The sequence below is a fragment of the Phyllobates terribilis genome, unplaced genomic scaffold (genome assembly GCF_046119375.1).
Source record: "Phyllobates terribilis strain yellow unplaced genomic scaffold, ASM4611937v1 Scaffold_7__3_contigs__length_470593459, whole genome shotgun sequence".
NCBI lineage: Eukaryota > Metazoa > Chordata > Amphibia > Anura > Dendrobatidae > Phyllobates > Phyllobates terribilis.
The window spans coordinates 403,079,195-403,101,853 of record NW_027362767.1 but is presented as its reverse complement, the minus strand read 5'-3'; the positions used below and the strand labels follow the sequence as shown (position 1 = coordinate 403,101,853).

The following is a 22,659-nucleotide window of genomic DNA, read 5'->3' as shown; positions in this document are numbered from 1 at the left end:
TTCTGTACTGTGACATCACTGTGTGTATTATCTCTGTACTGTGACATCACTGTGTATATTGTCCCTTTACTGTGACATCACTGTGTATTATCCCTGTACTGCGACATCACTATGTGTATTATCTGTGCACTGTGACATCACTGTGTGCATTATCTCTGCACTGTAACATCACTGTGTTTATTATCCATGTACTGACATCACTGTGTGTATTATCCCTGTACTGTGACATCACTGTGTGTATTATTTCTGTACTGTGACATCACTGTGTATTATCTCTGTACTGTGACATCACTGTGTATATTGTACCATTACTGTGACATCACTGTGTGTATTATCCCTGTACTGTGACATCACTATGTGTATTATCTCTGCACTGTAACATCACTGTGTTTATTATCCCTGTACGGTGACATCACTGTGTTGTGGTATGGCACAGTGGCTCATGATAAATAGATTGACCCCGCAGGTGTATGGTTTGGGGCATTCGTATACAAGGTGCTGGTCTAGGAATTTGTGGCTGGTAACTGGTGCCTCTTGTGGAGATGAGGCTGTGGGTCCTCTGCCCCATGGAGGATATTAGTAATATAAATGACAAATAATATTAGTAGTCTTCTTATAGATTCTGCATCTGGCCTTGAGAACAAGTTACACCTTTATTTCCAGCTCGCTTACATTGTGCCATAAAGTTGCATCTCTGCCCTCCGCTCAATGCCAAAGTGACTTTAGCTGGAGATTCAGCCTGCATTATTAATCACATTCTTCTATAAATACATTTAAAAAGCGACTTCTGCCAGAATAGAAAGTATAACTAAACTTATCAAGTGAATGAAGCCTGAGTAGCTCACTTATTGTAATGGACGGTGACTGTGCATGCATAGCCACTTTGCCAAGGACAAGGGCCCAGACACTCGTTATAGATATGGGTGAGGGTCCATAACGTTAGCACCCCCACAGCTTGGACATAAGCGATAGACGTCTCCAGTGGGAAGAATCTCCTGATGGATTTCCAAAAAAAAAGGGATCCTGGATTTGGACAGAGGGCAGCAACAGTAGAAACCCGCTTCCTGCCCCTTGTGAAGTATATAGGAAATACAGGGTTTTCAAATTATTTAAAAAATATATATCTGAAAATTGTGAGGTGCATTTGTATTCAGCCCATTGTAGGCTGATACCCCTAAATAAAATCCCTAGTGACCAATTGCCTCCAGAAGTCACATAATTAATAAATAGAATCCACCTGTGTGTAATTTATTCTCAGTATAACTACAGCTGATCTGTGAAGGCCTCAGGATTGTGCGAGAACATTAGGGATCAAACAGCATCATGAAACCCAAGGAACACACTAGACAGGTCAGAGATAAAGTTGTGGAGAAGAGTAAAGCAGGGTTAGGCTATAAAAAATAGCACAAGTTCTCAACATTTGACGGAGGGCTCTTCAATCCATCATCCAATAATGGAAGGAGTATGGCACAACTGAAGACCTACCAAGACATGGCCGTCCACCTAAACTGACATCTCAAGTAAGGAGAGCACTAATTAGAGAAGCAGCCAAGAGGCCCATGGTCACTCTGGAGGAGATGCAGAGATCCACAGCTCAGGAGGGAGAATCTGTCCACAGGAAAACTATTAGTCGTATACTCAACAAATCTGACCTTTATGGAAGAGTGGTAAGAAGAAAGACATTTTTGAAAACAAGCCATAAGAAGTCCCGTTTGCAGTTTGCTATAAGTCATGTAGGGGACACAGCTAGCATGTGGAAGAAGGTGCTCTGGTCAGATGAGACCAAAGGAGAACTTTTTGAGCTAAATGCAAAACACTATGTGTGGTAGAAAACTAACACTGCACATCACCCTGAAAACACCACCCCAATGTCAAACATGGTGGTGGTAGAATCATGCTGTGGGGAAGCTTCTCTTCAGCAGAGACAGGGAAGTTAGTCAGAGTTGATTGGAAGATGAATGGAGCTAAATACTGGGCAATCTTAGAGGGAAAACCTGTTATAGAGGCTGCAAAAGACTTGGGCCTGGGGAGTAGGTTCACCTTCCAACTGGTCAACAACCCTAAATATCCTGCCTGAGCTACAATAGATGGCTTCGATCAAAGCATATTCATGTTTGTGAACGGCCCAGTCACAGTCCAGAACTAAATCCCATTGAGAATCTGTGGCAAGACTTGAAAATTGCTGTGCACAGACGTCTCCATCCAATCTCACTGAGCGAGAGCGAGTGTGCAAAGAAGAAGAATGGGGCAAAAATGTCACCTCTAGATGTGCAAAGCTGGTGGATACAGACCCCAAAAGACTTGCAGCGAAAGGTGGTGCTACAAAGTATTCACTCAGGGGGGCTAAATACAAATATATGTCACAATCTGCAGATTTATATTTTTAAAATATCATTTCCATTACACTTCACAAATACTTTTTACTTTTTTTTTTAGGTGTAACGTGAAAAAAATGTGGAAAAGTTCACAGGGTATGAATACCTTTTCAAGGGACTGTATATGCACATATGTACACACACACACACACACACACACACACACACACACACACACACACACACACATATATATACACATATACAGTTGAAACCAGAAGTTTCCATACACTATATAAAAAGACACATCTGCATGTTTTTCTCAATATCTGACATGAAATCAGAATAAACCTTTCCCGTTTTGGGTCAATTAGGATTACCATAATGTTTAATATTTGCCAAATACCAGAATAATGGGAGAGAGAGAATGTTTTAAGGCATTTTTATTACTTACTACAAAATCAAAAGTTTACATACACTAAGATTACTATGCCTTTAACCCCTTAATAACATCTGACGTACTAATACGCGTCTGTGCCCTGGGACTTAAGAGCCAGACCCGTATTAGTACGTCATATCTTTAATGCGGCACCGCGACTTAAGTCGCGGTGACAGCATTAAAGTTACGGTGCCATCCTACCTCCTGGTAGATGGCGTCATCATCCCGGGGGCTGTCGCCGCCCCCCCGCACCAGCGATCGCTGTGATTGGCTGTTCAAATCTGAACAGCCAATCACAGCATTTCTCACTGTTTCCGGCAATGTGATTGCTGGAAACAGTGATCTGCAGCCTAGTATCGGTGCTCCTATGAGCACCGATCCTAGACTGTTGCTAGGACACCCCAGCCCTGGCCCCGGACTGCTATGATCGGTGCGATCGCCGATCACATCGATCGCACCAATCGTAGCGCGACCGCGCGGTGACATGGCGGTCATGGGGCGGTGACCGGCTTGTGACCTGCCTGTCACCGCCCCATGACCCCCTGTAATGTGACTCAAGCCCCCAGACTGCTGTGATTGGAGCGATCATTGATGACATCGATCGCTCCAATCAGAGTACCTGAATACAGGTGACCAGGCGGTCACAGGGAGGTGTCACCCCTCTGTGACCCCCTGTGGTGCGTGCTCTGCTCCAGCCATGTCTGATTGGTGCAATCAGTGTCACCAATCAGATGGCTGGGGCACAACATGCACCACAGGGGGTCACAGAAGGGTGACACCTCCCTGTGACCGCCTGGTCACCTGTATTCAGGTACTCTGATTGGAGCGATCGATGTCATCAATGATTGCTCCAATCAGATTACCTCCACCTGTCACCACCCCATCATCACCCTGTGACCGCCCTGCAGACCCTCACATTTGGTGAGGATTTCTACAGAGCGATCACATCTGATGTGTCTGTGCTGGGCCTTGTAGTGCCACAGAATATTCTCACTGTTCCAGTCGCTGCTGCTGCTGCCGCTGCTCCTGGATCTTCTGTTCCAGCGTCCTGGATCTTCTGCTCCAGCTCCTGGATCTTCTGCTCCTGACCTGCTGTGGTTCCTGCTCCAGAGCCTGCTGCTGATCCTGCAGAGAAGACTTTGGTAAGTCTGTTCTCCCCTCATCCACCCCAATCCCCCCTCCCCCCTCTTTTTACCCCCCCTTACCTTTTTTTTCTGCGTCCTGCAGCGGTCTCCAGCTCTGGTCCGAGTCTCCAGCTCCACTCCCGGTCACCAGCGCCGGGCTCCTGGTCACCAGCGCCGGGCTCCTGGTCTCCTGCACCGGGCTCCTGGTCTCCTGCACCGGGCTCCTGGTCTCCTGCACCGGGCTCCTGGTCTCCTGCACCGGGCTCCTGGTCTCCTGCACCGGGCTCCCGGGCTCCTGCTCTGGGTCTTCTGTTCCAGTCCTGCTGACCCTTTGGTAAGTCCATCTCTGATCTCCCCTCATCCACCCCAATCCCCCTCTTCCCACTCTCCTGTCTTTTTACCCCTCTTCCCACTCCCCTGTCTTTTTACCCCCCTTCCCATCCCAATCCGCCTCACCCCAGTGTCCCTGTTAATTCTTTTGCTTCTGATCTCCAGCTCCAGTACCAGTCTCCTGCTCCGTGCTCCTGGTCTCCTGCTCCGAGCTCCCGTCTTCCTGCTCCGGGCTCCCGTCTTCCTGCTCCGGGCTCCCGTCTTCCTGCTCCGGGCCCCCGGTCTCCTGCTCCGGGCCCCCGGTCTCCTGCTCCGGGCTCCCGGTCACCAGCGCCGGTCTCCTGCTCCGGGCCCCCGGTCTCCTGCTCCGGGCTCCCGGTCTCCTGCTCCGGGCTCCCGGTCACCAGCGCTGGTCTCCTGCTCCGGGCTCCCGGTCACCAGCGCTGGTCTCCTGCTCCGGGCCCCCAGTCTCCTGCTCCGGGCTCCCGGTCTCCTGCTCCGGGCTCCCGGTCACCAGCGCCGGTCTCCTGCTCCGGGCTCCCGGTCTCCTGCTCCGGGCTCCCGGTCACCAGCGCCGGGCTCCTGCTACGGGCTCCCGGTCCTGAAAGAACAGAGAGGACTTTGGTAAGTAATCTGATCTCCCCTCATCCAACCCAATTCCCCTCTTCCCACTCCCCACACATTTGTGCGCACATCCAGCAGCCGCCGAGTATTGATCGGTGGCATAGTTCACCAATCCACACTCGTGCTCGCTGTTTGCACCACATACAGTATTTCCTTTTTCCACACACTCTAAATAAAGTACTGACACACACACACACTCTCAAAGAATTGACACACACGCAGCACATACATAACAAACAATGTCCAGCTCATCCCAAACTCATTATTCAGCGGAGGAGGCATACGCTATTCTTGCCTCCGACACTGACAGTGAGGGTGAGGATCCCACATTTCTTTGTTTTTCCGACTCCTCGTCGTCTTCCTCCTTCTCTTCTTCCTCCTCTTCCTCAGGTTCTGCTGGCCCGCCCCGCCGTCGTCGCAGGAGAGATGTTCCAGCGCCCCCCACTACTGAGCCTATATGGACTTCGCCCCCCGAAAATTATGAGCCGCTGATTCCTGATTTCGTAGCGGAATCAGGAATCAAGTTTGACACCACCGGCCTCACAGAAATAGACTTTTTCAAAGTCTTTTTCTCTGAGGATTTTATAAACCTCATGGTGGGCCAAACTAATTTATATGCTCATCAATTTTTAGAACAAAACCCCTCTTCATCATTTTCTAACTGGTCTCCTGTAGACGCAGTAGAAATGATGAAGTTTTGGGGCCTGGTCCTTCTTATGGGGATCTTGAAGAAGCCCGAGCTTCGGCAATACTGGAGTGTTGACGTTTTGTATAACACTCCAGTGTTCCGAATGGTCATGCCCCGGACACGTTTTCAGGCCATCTACAAGTTCTTGCATTACCAAGATAATGCAAGGTGTCCTGCACGCGATGACCCGAACTTTGATCGTCTTTTCAAAGTTCGGCCGGTCATCGAACACTTCAACAAGTTTGGTGAAGTGTACGTGCCCCAAAGGGACATTTGTGTGGATGAGTCCTTAATTTCTTTTAAGGGGCGGCTTGGATTCCGGCAGTACCTGCCCAGTAAGAGGGCAAGGTACGGGATCAAGCTGTATAAACTTTGTGAGAGTACCTCAGGATACACTCACAAGTTTAGAGTTTATGAAGGGAAGGACTCCCGGATTGAACCCCCTGAATGCCCCCCTGTTCTGGGAGTGAGTGGGAAAATTGTGTGGGACTTGGTGCACCCACTGCTTGATAAAGGTTATCACCTCTACGTGGATAACTTTTATACAAGTATCCCGCTCTTCCAGTCCCTCTCTGCGCGACGTACCGCAGCCTGCGGTACTGTCCGCAAAATTCAGAAAGGCCTCCCAAAGACGCTAATTGGGCAGCTGCTCAAGAGGGGTGAGAGCAGAGCCCAATGTAGCGACCACCTGTTGATGGTCAAGTACAAGGACAAAAGGGATGTCCTTTTCTTGACCACCATACATGGTGATGGCAGCACACTCAGCACTGTACGAGGTTCCACTACACAGGTCGTCAAACCAGACTGTGTAGTGGGGTACAACAAGTACATGGGGGGAGTTGATCTCTCTGATCAAGTCCTCCAGCCATACAGTGCTTTGAGAAAGTCCAGAGTGTGGTACAAGAAGCTGGCCGTGCACATTGTACAGATGGCAATGCACAATGCTTTCCTTCTGTCACAATGTGCAGGCCAGACTTCTGCGTCGTACCTTCAGTTTCAGGAAACAGTTATCAAGGCCCTGATATTTGGCAGCGGTGACAGAGAGGGCCCCAGTACTTCTGGAATTGAAGGACCAAGAATTGTACCAGGCCAGCATTTCCCAGGGCAGATCCCTCACAGCGGAAAAAAAGGAAAGTCACAAAAGAGGTGCCGAGTGTGTTATAAAAGTGGAATACGCAAGGACACCATTTATCAATGTGACACCTGCCCTGACAAACCTGGCCTGTGTATGAAAGACTGCTTCAAAAGGTACCATACTTCGATGGACTATTGAATTAATTTCTGAAGTATAACAACCTGACGAACACTGCACAGCTGACGTAGTGTTCGTCAGGTTGTCATACATCAGTTGTGTAGTGTTCGTCAGATTGTCCTACACAACTGATGTATAACACTACATTACAAAATTCAAAAATCAACTAACACTACCAAAAAGGGGGCACTTGTTAGGCATTTCACTGTTTAGGCACATCAAGGGCTCTGAGAACATGACATGACGCCCGCAGACCATTCCATCAAAGTCTGCGTTCAAAAGCGTCACTCCTTCCCTTCCGAGCCCTTACATGCGCCCAAACAGTAGTTTTTTTCCAACACATGGGGTATATGAGTACTCAGGAGAAATTGCACAACAACTTATGGGGTGCAATTTCTCCTAGTACCCTTGTGAAAATATTTTTTTTTGCATTTTTGTGGAAAAAATGTTTTTTTTTTATTTTCACAAGTCAACATTATGATTTTCTGAGAGGCACCTGGGGGTTCAATGGGCTCACCACACATCTATATAAGTTCCCTGGGGGGTCTAGTTTCCAAAATGGGGTCACTTGTGGGGGAGCTCCAATGTTTAGACACACAGGGGCTCTCGAAACGCAACATGGTGTCCTCTAACAAATTGGAACCATGTCGCGTTTGGAGAGATCCTGTGTGTCTAAACATTGGAGCTCCCCCACAAGTGACCCCATTTTGGAAACTAGACCCCCCAAGGCACCTATCTAGATGCATAGTGAGCACTTGGAACCCCCAGGTGCTTCACAAATTGATCCATAAAAATGAAAAAGTGTTTTTTTTTTTCACTTATTCAATTTTACGAATCAATTTGTGAAGCACCTGGGGGTTCCAAGTGCTCATTATGCATCTAGATAGGTGCCTTGGGGGGTCTAGTTTCCAAAATGGGGTCACTTGTGGGGGAGCTCCAATGTTTGGGCACACAGGGACTCTTCAAATGCAACATGGTATCCGCTAACAAATTGTCGGCTCAAATTGTTAGCTGATACCATGTTGCATTTGAAGAGACCCTGTGTGCCCAAACATTGGAGCTCCCCCACAAGTGACCCCATTTTGGAAACTAGACCCCCCAAGGCACCTATCTAGATGCATAGTGAGCACTTGGAACCCCCAGGTGCTTCACAAATTGATTCGTAACAATGAAAAAGTGAAAAAAAAAAACACTTTTTCATTTTTATAAATCAATTTGTGAAGCACCTGAGGGTTCCAAGTGCTCACAATGCATCTAGATAGGTGCCTTGGGGGGTCTAGTTTCCAAAATGGGGTCACTTGTGGGGGAGCTCCAATGTTTGGGCACACAGGGACTCTCTAAATGCAACATGGTGTCCTCTAACAAATTTAACGGAAAATCGGCTCAAATTGTTAGCGACACCATGTTGCGTTTGGAGAGCCGCTGTGTGCCCAAACATTGGAGCTCCCCCACAAGTGACCCCATTTTGGAAACTAGACCCCCCAAGGCACCTATCTAGATGCATTGTGAGCACTTGGAACCCTCAGGTGCTTCACAAATTGATTTATAAAAATGAAAAAGTGTTTTTTTTTTTCACTTTTTCATTGTTACGAATCAATTTGTGAAGCACCTGGGGGTTCCAAGTGCTCACTATGCATCTAGATAGGTGCCTTGGGGGGTCTAGTTTCCAAAATGGGGTCACTTGTGGGGGAGCTCCAATGTTTGGGCACACAGCGGCTCTCCAAACGCAACATGGCGTCCGCTAATTATTCAAGCAAATTTTACAATCAAAAAGTCAAATGGCGCTCCTTCCCTTCCGAGCCCTGCCGTGCGCCCAAACAGTGTTTTTTCCCCAAATATTGGGTATCTGCGTGCCCAGGGGAAATTGCACAACAAATTTTGGGGTCCATTTTTTCTTGTTACCCCTGTGAAAATAAAAAAAATTTGGTCTAAAGTAACATTTTTGTGAAAAAAGTTAAATGTTCATTTTTTTCTTCCACATTCAAAAAATTCCTGTGAAGCACCTGAAGGGTTAATAAAGTTATTGAATGTGGTTTTGAGCACCTTGAGGGGTGCAGTTTTTAGAATGGTGTCACTTTTGGGTATTTTCTGTCATAAAGACCTCTCAAAGTGACTTCAAATGTGATGTGGTCCCTAAAAAAATGTTTTTGTAAATTTTGTTGGAAAAATGAGAAATCGCTGGTCAACTTTTAACCCTTATAGCTCCCTAACAAAAAAAAATTTTGGTTCCAAAATTGTGCTGATGTAAAGTAGACATGTGGGAAATGTTATTTATTAACTCTTTTGTGTGACATATCTCTCTGATTTCAGGGCTTAAAAATACAAATTTTGAAAATTGCAAAATTTTCAAAATTTTCCGTTTTTTTCACAAATAAACGCAAGTGATATCGAAGAAATTTTTCCACAATCATGAAGTACAATATGTCACGAAAAAACAATCTCAGAATCAGGGGGATCCGTTCCAGAGTAATTACCTCATAAAGTGACAGTGGTCAGAATTGTAAAAATTGGCCCGGTCATTAACGTGCAAACCACCCGCGGGGCTTAAGGGGTTAAACAATTCTGGACTGCCCATATGATGATGTCATGTGTTTGGAAGCTTCTTATGTTTTTGGCAGCATCTGAGTTAATTAGAGACACACCTGTGGATGTATTTTAATGCACACCTGAAACACGCTGCTTCTTTATGTAGAATCATGGGAAAGTCAAAAGAAAGCCAAGATATCAGGAAGAGAATTGTGGACTTGAACAAGTCTGGCTCATCCTTGAGTACAATTTCAAGATACCTGAAGGTGCCTCGTTCATCTGTGCAAACAATTATACACAAGTACAAACAAGATGGGAATGTCCAGCCATCATACCACTCAAGAAGGTGACGAATTCTGTGTCCCAGAGATGAACGTGCTTTGGTCCGACGTGCATAACAACCCAAGGACAAAAGCAAAAGACCTTGTGAAGATGATGGCGGAAGCTGGTAAGATTGTGTCAATATCCACAGTGAAACGAGTACTGTATCAACATGGGCTGAAAGGCCACTCTGCCAGGAAGAAGCCATTACTCCAAAAGAAAAATAAACAAGCCAGATTAATGTTTGCAAATGCACACAGGAACAAAGACCTTAATTTTTGGAGACATGTCCTGTGGTCTGATAAAACTAAAATTTAACTTTTTGGGCATAATGACCATTGTGAAGTTTGGAGAAAAATGGGAGAAGCTTGGAAGCCTAAAAACACCATCCCAACTGTGAAACATGAGGGTTGCAGCATCATGTTGTGGGGTTGTTTTTTCTGCAGAAGGGACTGGTGCACTTCACAAAATAGATGGCATCATGAGAAAAGAAGATTATGTGGCAATACTGAAGCAACATCTCAAGACATCAGCCAGGAAGTTAAAGCCTGGGTGGAAATGGGTCTTCCAAATGGACAATAACCCAAAGCATACTGCCAAAATGGTAACAAAGTGGCTTACGGATAACAAAGTCAATGTTTTGGAGTGGCCATCACAAAGCCCTGATCTCAATCCTATTGAAAATTTATGGGCAAAGCTGAAAAGGCTGCGAGCGCTGAGCAAGGCGACCTACAAACCTGGATCAGTTACACCAGTTTTATCAGGAGGAATGGGCCTAAATTCCAACCAACTATTGTGAGAAGCTTGTGGAAGGAGATCCCAAACGATTCACCCAAGTCATTCAGTTTAAGGGCAATGGCACCAAATACTAATGAAATGTATGGAAACTTTTGACTTTGCAGTAAGTAATAAAAATTCCTTAAAACATTCTCTCTCTCTCATTATTCTGGCATTTGGCAAATATTAAAAATTATGGTAATCCTAATTGACCTAAAACAGGAAAGGATTATTCTGATTTCATGTCAGATATTGAGAAAAACATCATATGTGTCTTTTTATATAGTGGATGGAAACTTCTGGTTTTACCTGTATATCTTAAACTGAACCGTGAAACCTTGCCTTTAGCTTAGCGATCCTGCGATACAGAGACGATTATGACAAGCGATTAATTCACCGCATTTATTCAACGGATGTAACACTCGGACTGTACATAAAATAAACTTTTATTTTCTGCGATTAGAAAATCACTGAGAAGACTGCATGATTCCAGAGACACCTGTGGATAAAAACAAAAAGAATAAAAGAATAATTCCAACAGTTATATTGAATTTACAAGTCTCTCACGCACAATAAGCTTCCTAGAATTTATTACCCAGGGGACTAGAATCTCTTAAAACAGCCTAAAATTCATTCTTCGCCCCCCCCCCCCAGTCTACATATCTAAATATTGCACACAGACGTCTTCCACCCTGGTGGGGTTGGGAATTTAATACGATTTTACAGCTGGAAAAGACAAAAATTGGTTCTAAAAAGGAGTTAGGAATAGTCAAATGCACATTTAACCCCTTCACGCCACGGCCAATTTACGTTTTTTCCTCCCCTTGTTCCCAGAGCCATATTTTTCTGTCCATATAGACATACGAGGCCTTGTTTAGTGGAATTGCGGCGGTCCAAAAAACGATAATTTTGGCGTTGTTGATTTTTTTTTTTCGTTTGCAGTGTTTACCGATAGGGTTAATTGTTTTTAGAATTTTGATAGATCGGACTTTTCTAATCGTGGTGATAACACGTGTATTTTTTTAATATCTGCTCCACCTGCGATTGTTAGCGGCAGGTCCTGGCTGTGATACACAGCCATCACCTGCCGGGTATGGGGCAGGCTCGCTGCGTGAACCCGCTCAATACACCCGGGAGCAGTCGGCCATAAGAATCTATGAGATTTAAGCTTTCGTTCTCCCCGGTTACTTATAACTTACTGTCGAAATCAATCTTCTCCACAATATTTTTGGGTTTGATGTTCTCCTCCTGGTTACAGATGAAGATCTTGCCGTTTTCAGCTTCTGTCCAGCCATATTTGCTCATCCAGACTCTGAGTTGAGGTTCTGGGAGAGAAGTAATAATGACTAAGTAACCCACAGACAAGGGGGAGTATACATCTACAGAAACCCCTCGTAGTAATACCTTAACGGGGTTGTTGGGAGACACCGGCCATCCCTGACCACAGGCCAGGTCTGGTATTACAGCTCAGCCCCATGACGGTGACTGGAGCCGAGCTGCAATGCTAGATACAGGCCATGTTTTACCTAACCTCATACAACCTTTGTAATAAGGCATCACATGGACCGCCATTTGCATTCTTCATCCATCTTCCTGCCACGTACCTGACAAGTCCCCGAGCATCTCGGCCAAAAGCCACCGGTCAATGTGCTGGTAGGTGATCCCCACGACATGGCAGATAACTAATGGAAACAGAATGGGAAGCTTAGAATAGATTGGATTCAGAATTTAGCAAAGAGAAGCCACTATCAGGGGTCCGACCCCAGACTGGGGGGGGTGGAGGTGTCTGGAGTGTGCCTAGCATTTAGTTTGCTCAAATTATTTCTAAAATTCTGTTATAAACAACATTTTTTGATGGTTTGTACAGAGATGGAGAAAATGAAATTTTTGGCTCAAAAATCCAGGTCCTCACTGTTTCCAAGGGGTTCTGGTTAAAGTTCGGATGCAGTTCTGGTACCCAAAGGGAACTTTAGAATAAAGTTCGGGTCTGGTATTTTTATATATTTTTTTTATATTTTCTGGTATTTTTTTTTTTATTACAGCGCTTGCTATTCCATAAAAATTTTATTTTTCATATATGTATTTACCCTTTAATCTTTGCATCAACACCCCCCCCTCCCCCAAAAAAACAAACATGGGGTCTTGTTGTAGTTTCTACACCTTTTGGGATGTGTTTAAAGGGAACCTGATATAGAGGCAGTCTCTCGATGTAACAGTAATGCAAAATGCTTCAACTATCCAGGGCCCTAGATACATTAGGAAGCAGAAAGGGGTTAAAAATATTCTTACATGTCACGGTAATATCAGAAGAGGTTCTTGATGGTGGTCTATGCCCTCCAGAGTGAAAATCTTTGCATCCCTGTCACCACCTTCAAAATCTTACATTTTTTGGGAATGGGAGCGACGAGGCTTCTGCATCGCTCCAAATCACCAGATGTTTGTGAATGATAAAATTCTGTCACCACCACAAGGGGCGCTCTCTGAAGTATTTTTACAGCCCCCATTGAATTCAATAAGTAGTCCTGGAGGTGGCAGCTGACAGAATTTTATCATTTACCTCTTTTTTTTGAAGAGGAGCAGAGAATTTGTGGCTTTGAGGTCAGAAACTGAGCTCAAACTCTCCCCCGATGATATATGAGGATATTGACCAGTACAGAGTTTTGTACCCATTTAGGTAACTTAACAATACTTACATTTTCTAACCGAGTCCTCAAACCCAGCGATACCATCGAGAAGATCAAGATTCTCGTCCAGCGCTTGCTGCGGAGACGTCGGAGAAAGGAAAAGAAAAGCGTCAGAGCAGAGAAGAACTGAAGACGTTCACACCTGATCAATGATTTATAGGAAGGGGAACACTTACCCAAAACGCCTGGAAGTGGCAGGTCTCCAGCAGATCCCCCAGATACAGGATCTGTCTGATTGGACGCTCTTCCTGCTGCGAGTCCATATATTAAAGAAAAAGTACAACCGGCATATGGCAATTCTAACTCATAACCTGTCCACAAGACATGCGAGAAGCTGCTGATCGCCGGGGTCCTACCGATCACAAGAACGGGGGATCCGGTGCCTCCCGATTGAATGGCGCTACGGATACTCGTAGCGGCTGCAATGATTATGGGACTGATGGAGAAAGCGGATTACAGGGATCGACAACGACCGAAGCCGCAGCGCTTCATGCAAACGCAAGCCCTGATCTTGTGATCGGTGGACATGAAGCGATCAGACGCTCATTACCTATCTAGTAAACGATGGACCGGCCCTTGGGTCGGACTTGGGTCCCGCTGCCCACATCATCCAACGGGTAAATTTAAAGGGACCGATTATCCGTCCCTTTTTAAGTCTTTTTTTTCTCTCTCCTTGACATCTTTGCATATCCAGATACTTTAGGTTGCATTTTTGTCCGTTTTTTTTCCTGCATGTTTTTGCACCCCTTGAGCCATTTTGAAGAATAGGGCACAAAAATACAAATGCCAATAGACAGAAAAGAAAGTGAACAGGTGTTTAAGCCAAGTACTAATATACAGAAATTACCAGATCTGTGCAGCTTCTTTTGCAAAATCGCTACCCGCTCTACGGGAGTACGGCCTAATTCAGCGATAGTACGCTGCTCCAGTCATGAAAAATGGCCGCTGATAGAGGGTTATGCGACCCGCCCCAACAGCGACCTGGCCCGCCCACGACCTCCAATGAATAGGGTTTCATTTAGATGTCCGTTTCTTTCATGTACGAGCAAAACTGACCAGTGATTTTTGGTAAGAGCGTCATACAAGCGTCATCAGTTTTTCTCCTACATGAAAAGTAAAAAAAAAAAAATATCTCTATTCTATCCTTTATATAGGTAACAGTCCGAGAATATCTGACCACCCCTGCGGAGTGAAGGTGTTGAGCACACGGCCGCGTAGGATACGTGGGTCTGGTCGATCATACACTTGCACAGCGTGAAGTCCGTGTGCGGGAGGTTGGTCAGCGCTTTGAGCAGAATCTGAGCCGTGACTGTGGTCTGGAAGAAAGCTGGATTGAACTGATAGCTGCAAATATATAGAAAAAAATAAAAAACAGAAAGATTAGACCACTTAGAGGTAAAGTAACCTGACAATTAAGGGGGCGGTCCACAACTTGGACAACTGCTTCTCAATTACTATACTCCTCCATGTAAACAGCCTGTACTCCCCTCAAGCGATGCTGGCCCCTGGGACTCCTGTGACACTTTTATGTCATACAAGCCCTGCAGCCAATCAGTTCCTGTGGACGAATCGGACATCCGGAGGAAGCGAGAGCAGCAGCAGTTCTCCCTGGGAGACCCGGCGCCGGCCACGGAGAGGAGTACAGGAGGCTTTTATTTTAAATCGGGGTATATAGAAATTGAGAAGGGGGTTGTCCAAGTAGTGGACAACCCCTTTAAGCATTTTTGAGAGGGGAGGGGAGTCACTGTACGGGGAATTGATTGTACATGAGCACTGATCACATTCACTTCAATAGGAGCCGAGCTGCTGTCCCTGAGAACAGCATCTGCAAAATGTCCGGAGCTGCGCTCTCTGGTCCTATACACTGTTTACTTCCGGACACAACAAGACCTACAAACAGCTGATCAATGGGGGTCCTGATGTCAGACCCCCACAATCTGACTGTCACATGAGCTCCTGAAAAATGTGTTGTGAAACAAGGCCGTATAGGAAATAAGGGAGCAACTTCCCATTAATAGGCCAAGTGTATAAAAGAAAAAGGTTAAATTCAGAAAAAAAAAACCAGGAGATTTTCCTGGTTTTTTTTTGTGTTTTTACATCAGCAGGTACTAAAAATCGACAAGAAATAAAATAGTTTCCTATGTGAAAGAATTGCAATATATCCATAAAAATCAGATGCGATACTGTTGATCCCTATGGGATTCGGATTTTTTTTTTTTTTTGTGCACGAGTAGAGAATCTCACCCGTAGCGAAATTTTTCAAGCGCAAATTCAGTTGGTATTAAATAAAAATAAAACCGCTCATCTGAACGCCCCAGATGGATAACCTTGGTCAGTTTTTCCACAATGTGAACGTGGCCTTACGCAGTGATGAGTTTGTGACGCGCACAGGACACTCACAGTTTTAGTACGGCCAGATTTGCTTCCAGGTCGTAGGCGTTCTCCTTCGCCTGGGTCTCCACGTAGCGCTCTAAAGTGGCCAAATTTTCAGGATTGTACCTGGAGAAAAAAAAATAAAAAAGTGGAAAAAAAAAACTTCTTGTAAACAGTGATTTGTTCCCTTTTTTGCCAGGAGAAACTATACAGGGTACATAATAGACCGGGTTAATATTCCTCTTCTTGACAGTTCATCAACTTTAGTCTTTTTTTGTTTGAATTTAGCGCCCCCTTCCCCCCTTTCAAACAGCAAAAAGTGACTGAGGCCAATAATCCTCCTCCTGCCGCTGCTTATAACACTTTATAGGACCTCTATAAACATGTCTGATCACAGGGACCCTACTGATCACCAAACAGGGGGTCTCAAACCTTTGTTACAGAATGGAGCGGTGGTCACACGTCTCCTAAATGGGGGCTGAAGACCCCTTGTCACTACAGTGATCAGTGGAGCCCCCCGCGATCCTCCCATACCCTGCGCATAGGGAACGTCCCCTTTAACGTCACTTTTTTGTAACTTTCCACGGATCCTGCGCTCTCCGGGGTTTATGATCTAATGCATTATTATATTATGTCAGGAAAAGACAGTCACTTCCAAGATCTCTGCTTGCAGTCAGTGAATGGGAAGCACTAAACATTTCCATTCACTGCCAACCAAGAATTGATCACACAAGGTGCCATTACTCAGTGATAACTAATATACAGTGCTGGCAGCAGTCTCCAGACTGTGGCAGATAACTGGGAGTAATAGCATCCAGCATCAGCATCAAAATACCACCCAAATCCGGTAATCACCTGTCTATTCCCCGCAGTAATTTCCCCACATTTGCTCTCATCTGCTCAAACGAAGCCATGTTGCCTTTTAGAGCGAGGGAGGAGGAGAAGAGAAAGACCGGATGCGGAACCGGGCTCTCACTTCCTGTTTCCACCCGGTTCTATTAGCGTGTAACTCTTCCGCCCTCACTGTAGTCACGTGAGGAGTAGCGTGTAGTTCTGGCAGAGAGTTTACGCATGCGCAGAACCCTTATTCCTTTGACTTGTGTCCACTTTTTCAGGGTAGAGGAGGTGGTGGTGGCAGCAGGCAAAAGTCTTCACGTCCTTGTGCTCTGATAAGTGGGGCTCACCCATACTAAAGTGAGAGCAGGAGTTTTCTAGGGCACGAAAAAGTCATTTTTCCCCCTCAATTCTGCCTTTTGAAAGCCGTACCAAATTAAAAATCTTCCATCCACATAGTCATAGGGAGGCGCTTTATTTTATTTTATTTTTTTGCAGAACAAGTGTTATAAACTTTCTCGAAAACATGTTCGTAAATGGTTAAAATTGTGCACCTTGGCGACATGTTGTGCACCTTGGCGACATTTGGGTACAACGTCTTTTAGACATCTTGCTAACTGCTGACTTTTTTGTCGGTTTTTGCATCATCTTTGCCCCGTGTTTTGTTTTTTTTTTATAAAAACTTTCTTATATAGAGTAGCGAGCGTCATTGAAGCAAAAGCCTCCCGAAGAGCGTCAGGTCATTTCTTTTAACCACTTTGTATTTTTGGAAATAATGATCTTTATTTTTATATAGCACCAACATATTCCGCAGCGCTTTACAGACAGTATCATCACTGTCACCATTGGGGGTCACAATCCACATTCCCTATCACTTTGGAGTGTGGGAGAAAACCAACGCGAACACGGGGAGAACATACAATCTCCTTGCAGATGTTGTCCTTGGTGGGATTTGACCCAGGACCTCAGCGCTGCAAGGCTGCAGTGCTAACCACTGAGCCACCGTGCTGCCCTGAAATCTGGTTAAAAGAAACTCAAAATCCTGAACATTTGCACAGCAAGTCATTTTCACATAGAAATGCATTATGTCCATTCTTGTCAGCATTTAATACGTGGGTTGTCGGTAGAGATGTGACACCCAATTGCCGGCGGCAATCGATGTGCTGTTCCCAGCAGCAACCACAATACAGTTGACAGTGCTGTGCAGCTCCGCAGCTGAGCACTTCTGGCCAGCACCGGGAACAGCTGCTTAGCCAGGTGTGGCACCCACATCAATCAGATACTGATGACCTATCCTAAGGACAGGCCATCATTGTTAGGGTATGTGCAGACGATCAGTAATCGCTGCGGATTGGACGCAGCACGCTTGCGCCGCGTGCAATCTGCAGTGGCTAGATGTTACAGCATAGTGGATGGGATTTGTACAAATCCTATGCCCACTATGCGTTCCTGTGCTCCTGCGGCTCACCCGCGGAGACGGACATGCGGTGCATCTTCACAGACCGCAGAATTATCTATTTCTCTTGCGGAGACGCTAGTCTCCGCAAGAGAAATTCTACCAGTGCAATGGATAGGATGCGGTGAAGCCGCATGTGTTCAATGAACACATGCGGCTTCACCTGCGTGCAGTACTTTGAACGCAGCATCAAGTATGCTGCATTCAAAGCGCTACCATTTCTGATGGTGTAAACATACCCTTAACGGCTGGCCAACCCCTTAATGTTTTTTTCAGGCGGGTTTTGGAGAGCACCAGCTTAAAAATACATGTTGTGCACATTGCCTATCAATAAAAATCCTTTAAGGCTATGTGCCCACGATGCAGAATTGAAGCGGAAAATTTCTGCTTCATTTCTGCATGTCCTTGCCAGTAAATCCGCATGCGGATTTTAGCACACGTTTTTGAAGCGTTTTTACATGCGGATTTGTCATGCGTTTTTCCAATGCATTGAGTAGGCAAATCCACATGCGTAAACGCACAAATAGACATGCTGCTGATTTTTCCGCACATAAAATCCGCTGCGGAAAATTCCGCAGCATGGGCACACAACATGCGGATTGTCATTGAGGACCATGGGGCACGTATTACCAAGCGTTTTAAAATTCCACAGCAAAAACGCTTGAAAAACGCATCTTGGGCACACAGCCTTAGTTCTCAAAAACAGGTATTTTAATTATATAATTTACATATTGTTGCCTAAGCCACCGATCACCTCTGTGGTCCATAAAAAGTGGCCAGTGTCCTAGGCAATGTGTGTGCTCGTACCACCGCTGGATGGATTGCTGGATTCAGCCAGTTTCAGTCCCCCTGCAGAGGCAAAGCTGTCTCTGCTAGCAGCATTGGAGAACACATAGTTTGGGATAGCAGTCTAAACTGTCAATCATCAGCAGAGCACCGCCCACCTGGTGGAGGCAGGGGAGCGATGCACTGCAGCAGATAAGACAAATATTTTTTTTTGTTAGGGGAATGATGAAAAGTAGCAATTCCATCTTGTTTTTTTTTTCCATTTATTTTTTTACAGCATTGTACACTGTGTGCAGAATTATTAGGCAAGTTGTATTTTAGAGGATTATTTTTATTATTGATCAACAACTATGTTCTCAATCAACCCAAAAGACTCATAAATATCCAAGCTTAATATTTTTGGAAGTTGGAGTGGTTTTTTTAGATTTGGCTATCTTAGGCGGGTATCTGTTTGTGCAGGTAACTATTACTGTGCAGAATTATTAGGCAACTTAATAAAAACCAAATATAATCCCATCTCACTTGTTTATTTTCACCAGGTAAGCCAATATCAGTGCACAAAATTTAGAAATAAACATTTCTGACATGCAAAAACAAAAAAAATTAGTGATCAATATAGTCACCTTTCTTTATGATGACACCCAACAGCCTTCCATCCATAGATACCTCAGTTGCTTGATCTGTTTTCGATCAACATTGCGTGCAGCAGCCACCACAGCCTCCCAGACACTGTTCCGAGAGGTGTACTGTTTTCCCTCCCTGTAGATCTCACATTTTATGATGGACCACAGGTTCTTTATGGGGTTCAGATCAGGTGAACAAGGGGGCCATGTCTATTTTTTCTTCTTTTAGACCTTTACTGGCCAGCCACGCTGTGGAGTAGTTGGATGCATGTGATGGAGCATTGTCCTGCATGAAAATCATGTTTTTCTTGAACGATACCGACTTCTTCCTGTACCACTGCTTGAAGAAGTTGTCTTCCAGAAACTGACAGTAGGTCTGGGAGTTGAGCTTCACTCCATTCTCAACCCGAAAAGGTCCCACAAGTTCATCTTTGATGATACCAGCCCATACCAGTACCCCACCTCCACCTTGCTGGCGTCTGAGTCGGAGTGGAGCTCTCTGCCCTTTACTGATCCAGCCTCTGGCCCATCCATCTGGCCCATCAAGAGTCACTCTCATTTCATCAGTCCATAAAACCTTTGAAAAATCAGTCTTAAGATATTTCTTGGCCCATTCTTGACGTTTTATCTTATGTTTCTTGTTCAGAGGTGGTCGTTTTTCAGCCTCCCTTACCTTGGCCATGTCCCTGAGTATCGCACACCTTGTGCTTTTTGATACTCCAGTAACGTTGCAGCTCTGAAATATGGCAAAACTGGTGGCGAATGGCATCTTGGCAGCTTCACGCTTGATTTTCCTCAATTCATGGGCAGTTATTTTGCGCCTTTTTTGGCCAACACGCTTCTTGCGACCCTGTTGGCTATTTGCCATGAAACGCTTGATTGTTCGGTGATCGCGCCTCAAAAGTTTGGAAATTTCAAGACTGCTGCATCCCTCTGCAAGACATCTCACAATTTTGGACTTTTCAGAGCCCGTCAAATCTCTCTTCTGACCCATTTTGCCAAAGGAAAGGAAGTTGCCTAATAATTAAGCACACCTTATATAGGGTGTTGATGTCATTAGTCAGCACCCCTCCTCATTACAGAGATGCACATCACCAGATTTACTTAATTGGTAGTTGGCTCTCAAGCCTATGCACCTTGGAGTAGGACAACATGTATAAAAAGTATCAAAATGATCAAAATACTCATTTGCCTAATAATTCTGCACGCGGTGTATAACTACTTTAGTCAAGCAAGTTTTTCATAATACCACATTTATATATTTTTTTTTATCTATCTTGTGAAACGTTTGCATAATAATCCTTAAAAAATAATGTATAATATATATTTTATATAAAATTAATTGGTTGTTAAATTCCAAGAGTCATACTTTTTTTTCCCATTGATGGTTCTGTGTGAGTCCTTGTTTATTTGCAGTACAAGTAGTGTATCAACTTTTATTCCCCTTTTCTTTGCAGGGAGGAAAAATGGTCTTGGTGATGAAGACAAAATAACCCCACTATCTTCGTTTAGAAGGTTTACCACATTGGAAAAATTGTTAGAAAAAAATTATCTCCCGAAGCACGGTATCATCTGGAACAAGGCAGTTTTTCATTCTTATTTGCAGCAAGTGGACGAGGCATTGGTCACAAGTGTGGTCTGATGACGTACAAGAAGTTAGACTTTTTATACTCTTAGAATACAATAGCATCACTCAGATATACTTGTCTATTTCCTATTGGTTAATATCTATTTGAGTAATCAGTGGTTAGCACTGCAGCCTTGCAGCGCTGGGGTCCTGGCTTCAAATCCCACCAAGAACAACATCTGCAAGGAGTTTGTATGGGTTTCCTGCGGGTTCTCAGGTTTCCTCCCACACTCCAAAGACATACTGATAGGGAATGTAGATTGTGATCCCCAATGGGGACAGCGCCCATAATATCTGTAAAGCTGTGCAATTAATGGCGCTGTATAAGTGAGTAAAATAATTACCTTATCAGAATATTAATCATTCAAAAGATACTTGAACCGTCTTCCCCGACTACGCCTGTTCATCTAACCCATAAGTGTTGATAACATAAGACCTGTATAAATCCAAGGTTGCAGTCTCTCTCTCTCTCTATCCCAGAAACAGGTGTTTGATAAGTACAAATCTAGAAACAAACATTCATTTGTCCCTGCCATGAGAACATCTATTGGAAATATATTTTGCAATAACTTTTAATTCTTGATTTCCCCAACAATTATGATTGGTTTCATCTAACTTTCCAGATTATAAAATAATCTGTATTTTTTAATACAGCATTTTGTCAAGGCAAAAATTGATGTCTTTTTCTATTACTATCATTACAGAAATTTGCAGCATATTATGCCCATCGGCAAATAAATGACGGGTAATCTCTGTCAGGGTCTAGAAAACACATGTGTACATTGCAGACCTTGGGCAAATTGCATCACAGATGACACAGGCAGGGTGAAAGTGGGTGTACCATGCCTCAGTCTAAGCACTTAGACGTCATGGTCATTACTGTGTGTAACATCTGAGTGATTAATCAACTAGGAACAGAGTAAGGTTGTATTCACAGATCCAAGAGAATATGGTACATGCTTGGATCACAATACCAGGCTCAACCAGCGTGTCGCCTTAGCCAAGGCCATTTTTACAAAGTTTCCCCAAGAGCCGCTGTTCTGCACAACAACATCAGGCCGCATGTTGCTTGTGCTACTGTGAGCAGCCTTTGTGGCTTAAATCTGCTGCCATGACTTGCAGCGTCTCTGGATTTGTCTCCCATCGAGCACATCTGGGACATTATTAGTTATCAATTGCAAAGGAAGCTGCCAGCAGCGGATCTTGATAATTTATGCGCCCAAGTGCATTCAGCGCGGCACAACATTCCTCAGACAACCATTAATAACCTCATTAGTAGCAGCCGAGCCGTGTAAGTGTGGGAATTTCTGTGTGTGGTGTTCATACTCCATACTGTATAAATCTAGCGGTTTCAAAAATATTGTTTCCATATTTTTCACCATTTGCAGATCAGTAACAGGTCTATCCATCCTGTGTTTTCCATAATTTTTCCTTCTTGCTTTGCAATTTCAATGCTGAGAAGTGTGGGTGTGTGTCCCCTACAATGAATCTTAAGCAGTGAACTAGAATACACCATGAATCATACATAAAGTTTATTAATCACAATCCAGATCATATATTTATTAAAAAATATTTCAATGTTAAAGCTCATTAAACCCAAAAAATATATATCTTATATATACACATTTTCCATATGCAAAAACACTGGCATAATAAGCAATACTCTGCCATTGAAATGCACACCATTAACTTGCAGTACAGCACACCAGTATAGGGTGTCTACGGCTCTGTTCCCATCAGCTTCAAAGCCTATGTTTGCAACAGAAGCCATGATAATGTGTTGGTCAATATACCCAAAACATATCTGACTGACCCTTGTTGAGTTATAATGGGATCTATAGGAATCTCACCATATGCTTGACTATTCTTGGCTGCAAAAA

General features: G+C 44.5%; 1 protein-coding gene across 2 annotated transcripts; it reads right to left on the bottom strand.

Moving 5' to 3' along the window:
* Positions 1-10,784: 10,784 nt before the first annotated feature.
* On the bottom strand, positions 10,785-16,464 carry EIF3K (eukaryotic translation initiation factor 3 subunit K). Of its 2 annotated transcripts, none has more exons than XM_073637980.1 (8): positions 16,309-16,464; positions 15,481-15,579; positions 14,304-14,424; positions 13,257-13,331; positions 13,090-13,156; positions 12,001-12,078; positions 11,596-11,721; positions 10,785-10,895 (listed from the first exon to the last, which is right to left on the bottom strand). In XM_073637980.1, exons 1-8 carry the CDS (start codon positions 16,365-16,367, stop codon positions 10,864-10,866), a joined length of 657 nt encoding a protein of 218 aa, XP_073494081.1. In that variant the 5' UTR covers positions 16,368-16,464; the 3' UTR covers positions 10,785-10,863. The 2 variants fall into 2 exon arrangements, with proteins under 2 accessions (XP_073494081.1, XP_073494082.1); XM_073637981.1 differs by having other exon boundaries at positions 13,257-13,328.
* Positions 16,465-22,659: the final 6,195 nt, after the last annotated feature.

Excerpts from the sequence above, each read along its gene's own strand:
- EIF3K (XM_073637980.1), bottom strand. The coding sequence starts at position 16,367 with ATGGCTTCGTTTGAGCAGATGAGAGCAAATGTGGGGAAATTACTGCGG. Across the intron at positions 13,157-13,256 it reads GCCACTTCCAGGCGTTTTGG|CAAGCGCTGGACGAGAATCT; the intron begins GTAAGTGTTCCC and ends ACGTCTCCGCAG. Across the intron at positions 11,722-12,000 it reads GATGCTCGGGGACTTGTCAG|AACCTCAACTCAGAGTCTGG; the intron begins GTACGTGGCAGG and ends CTTCTCTCCCAG.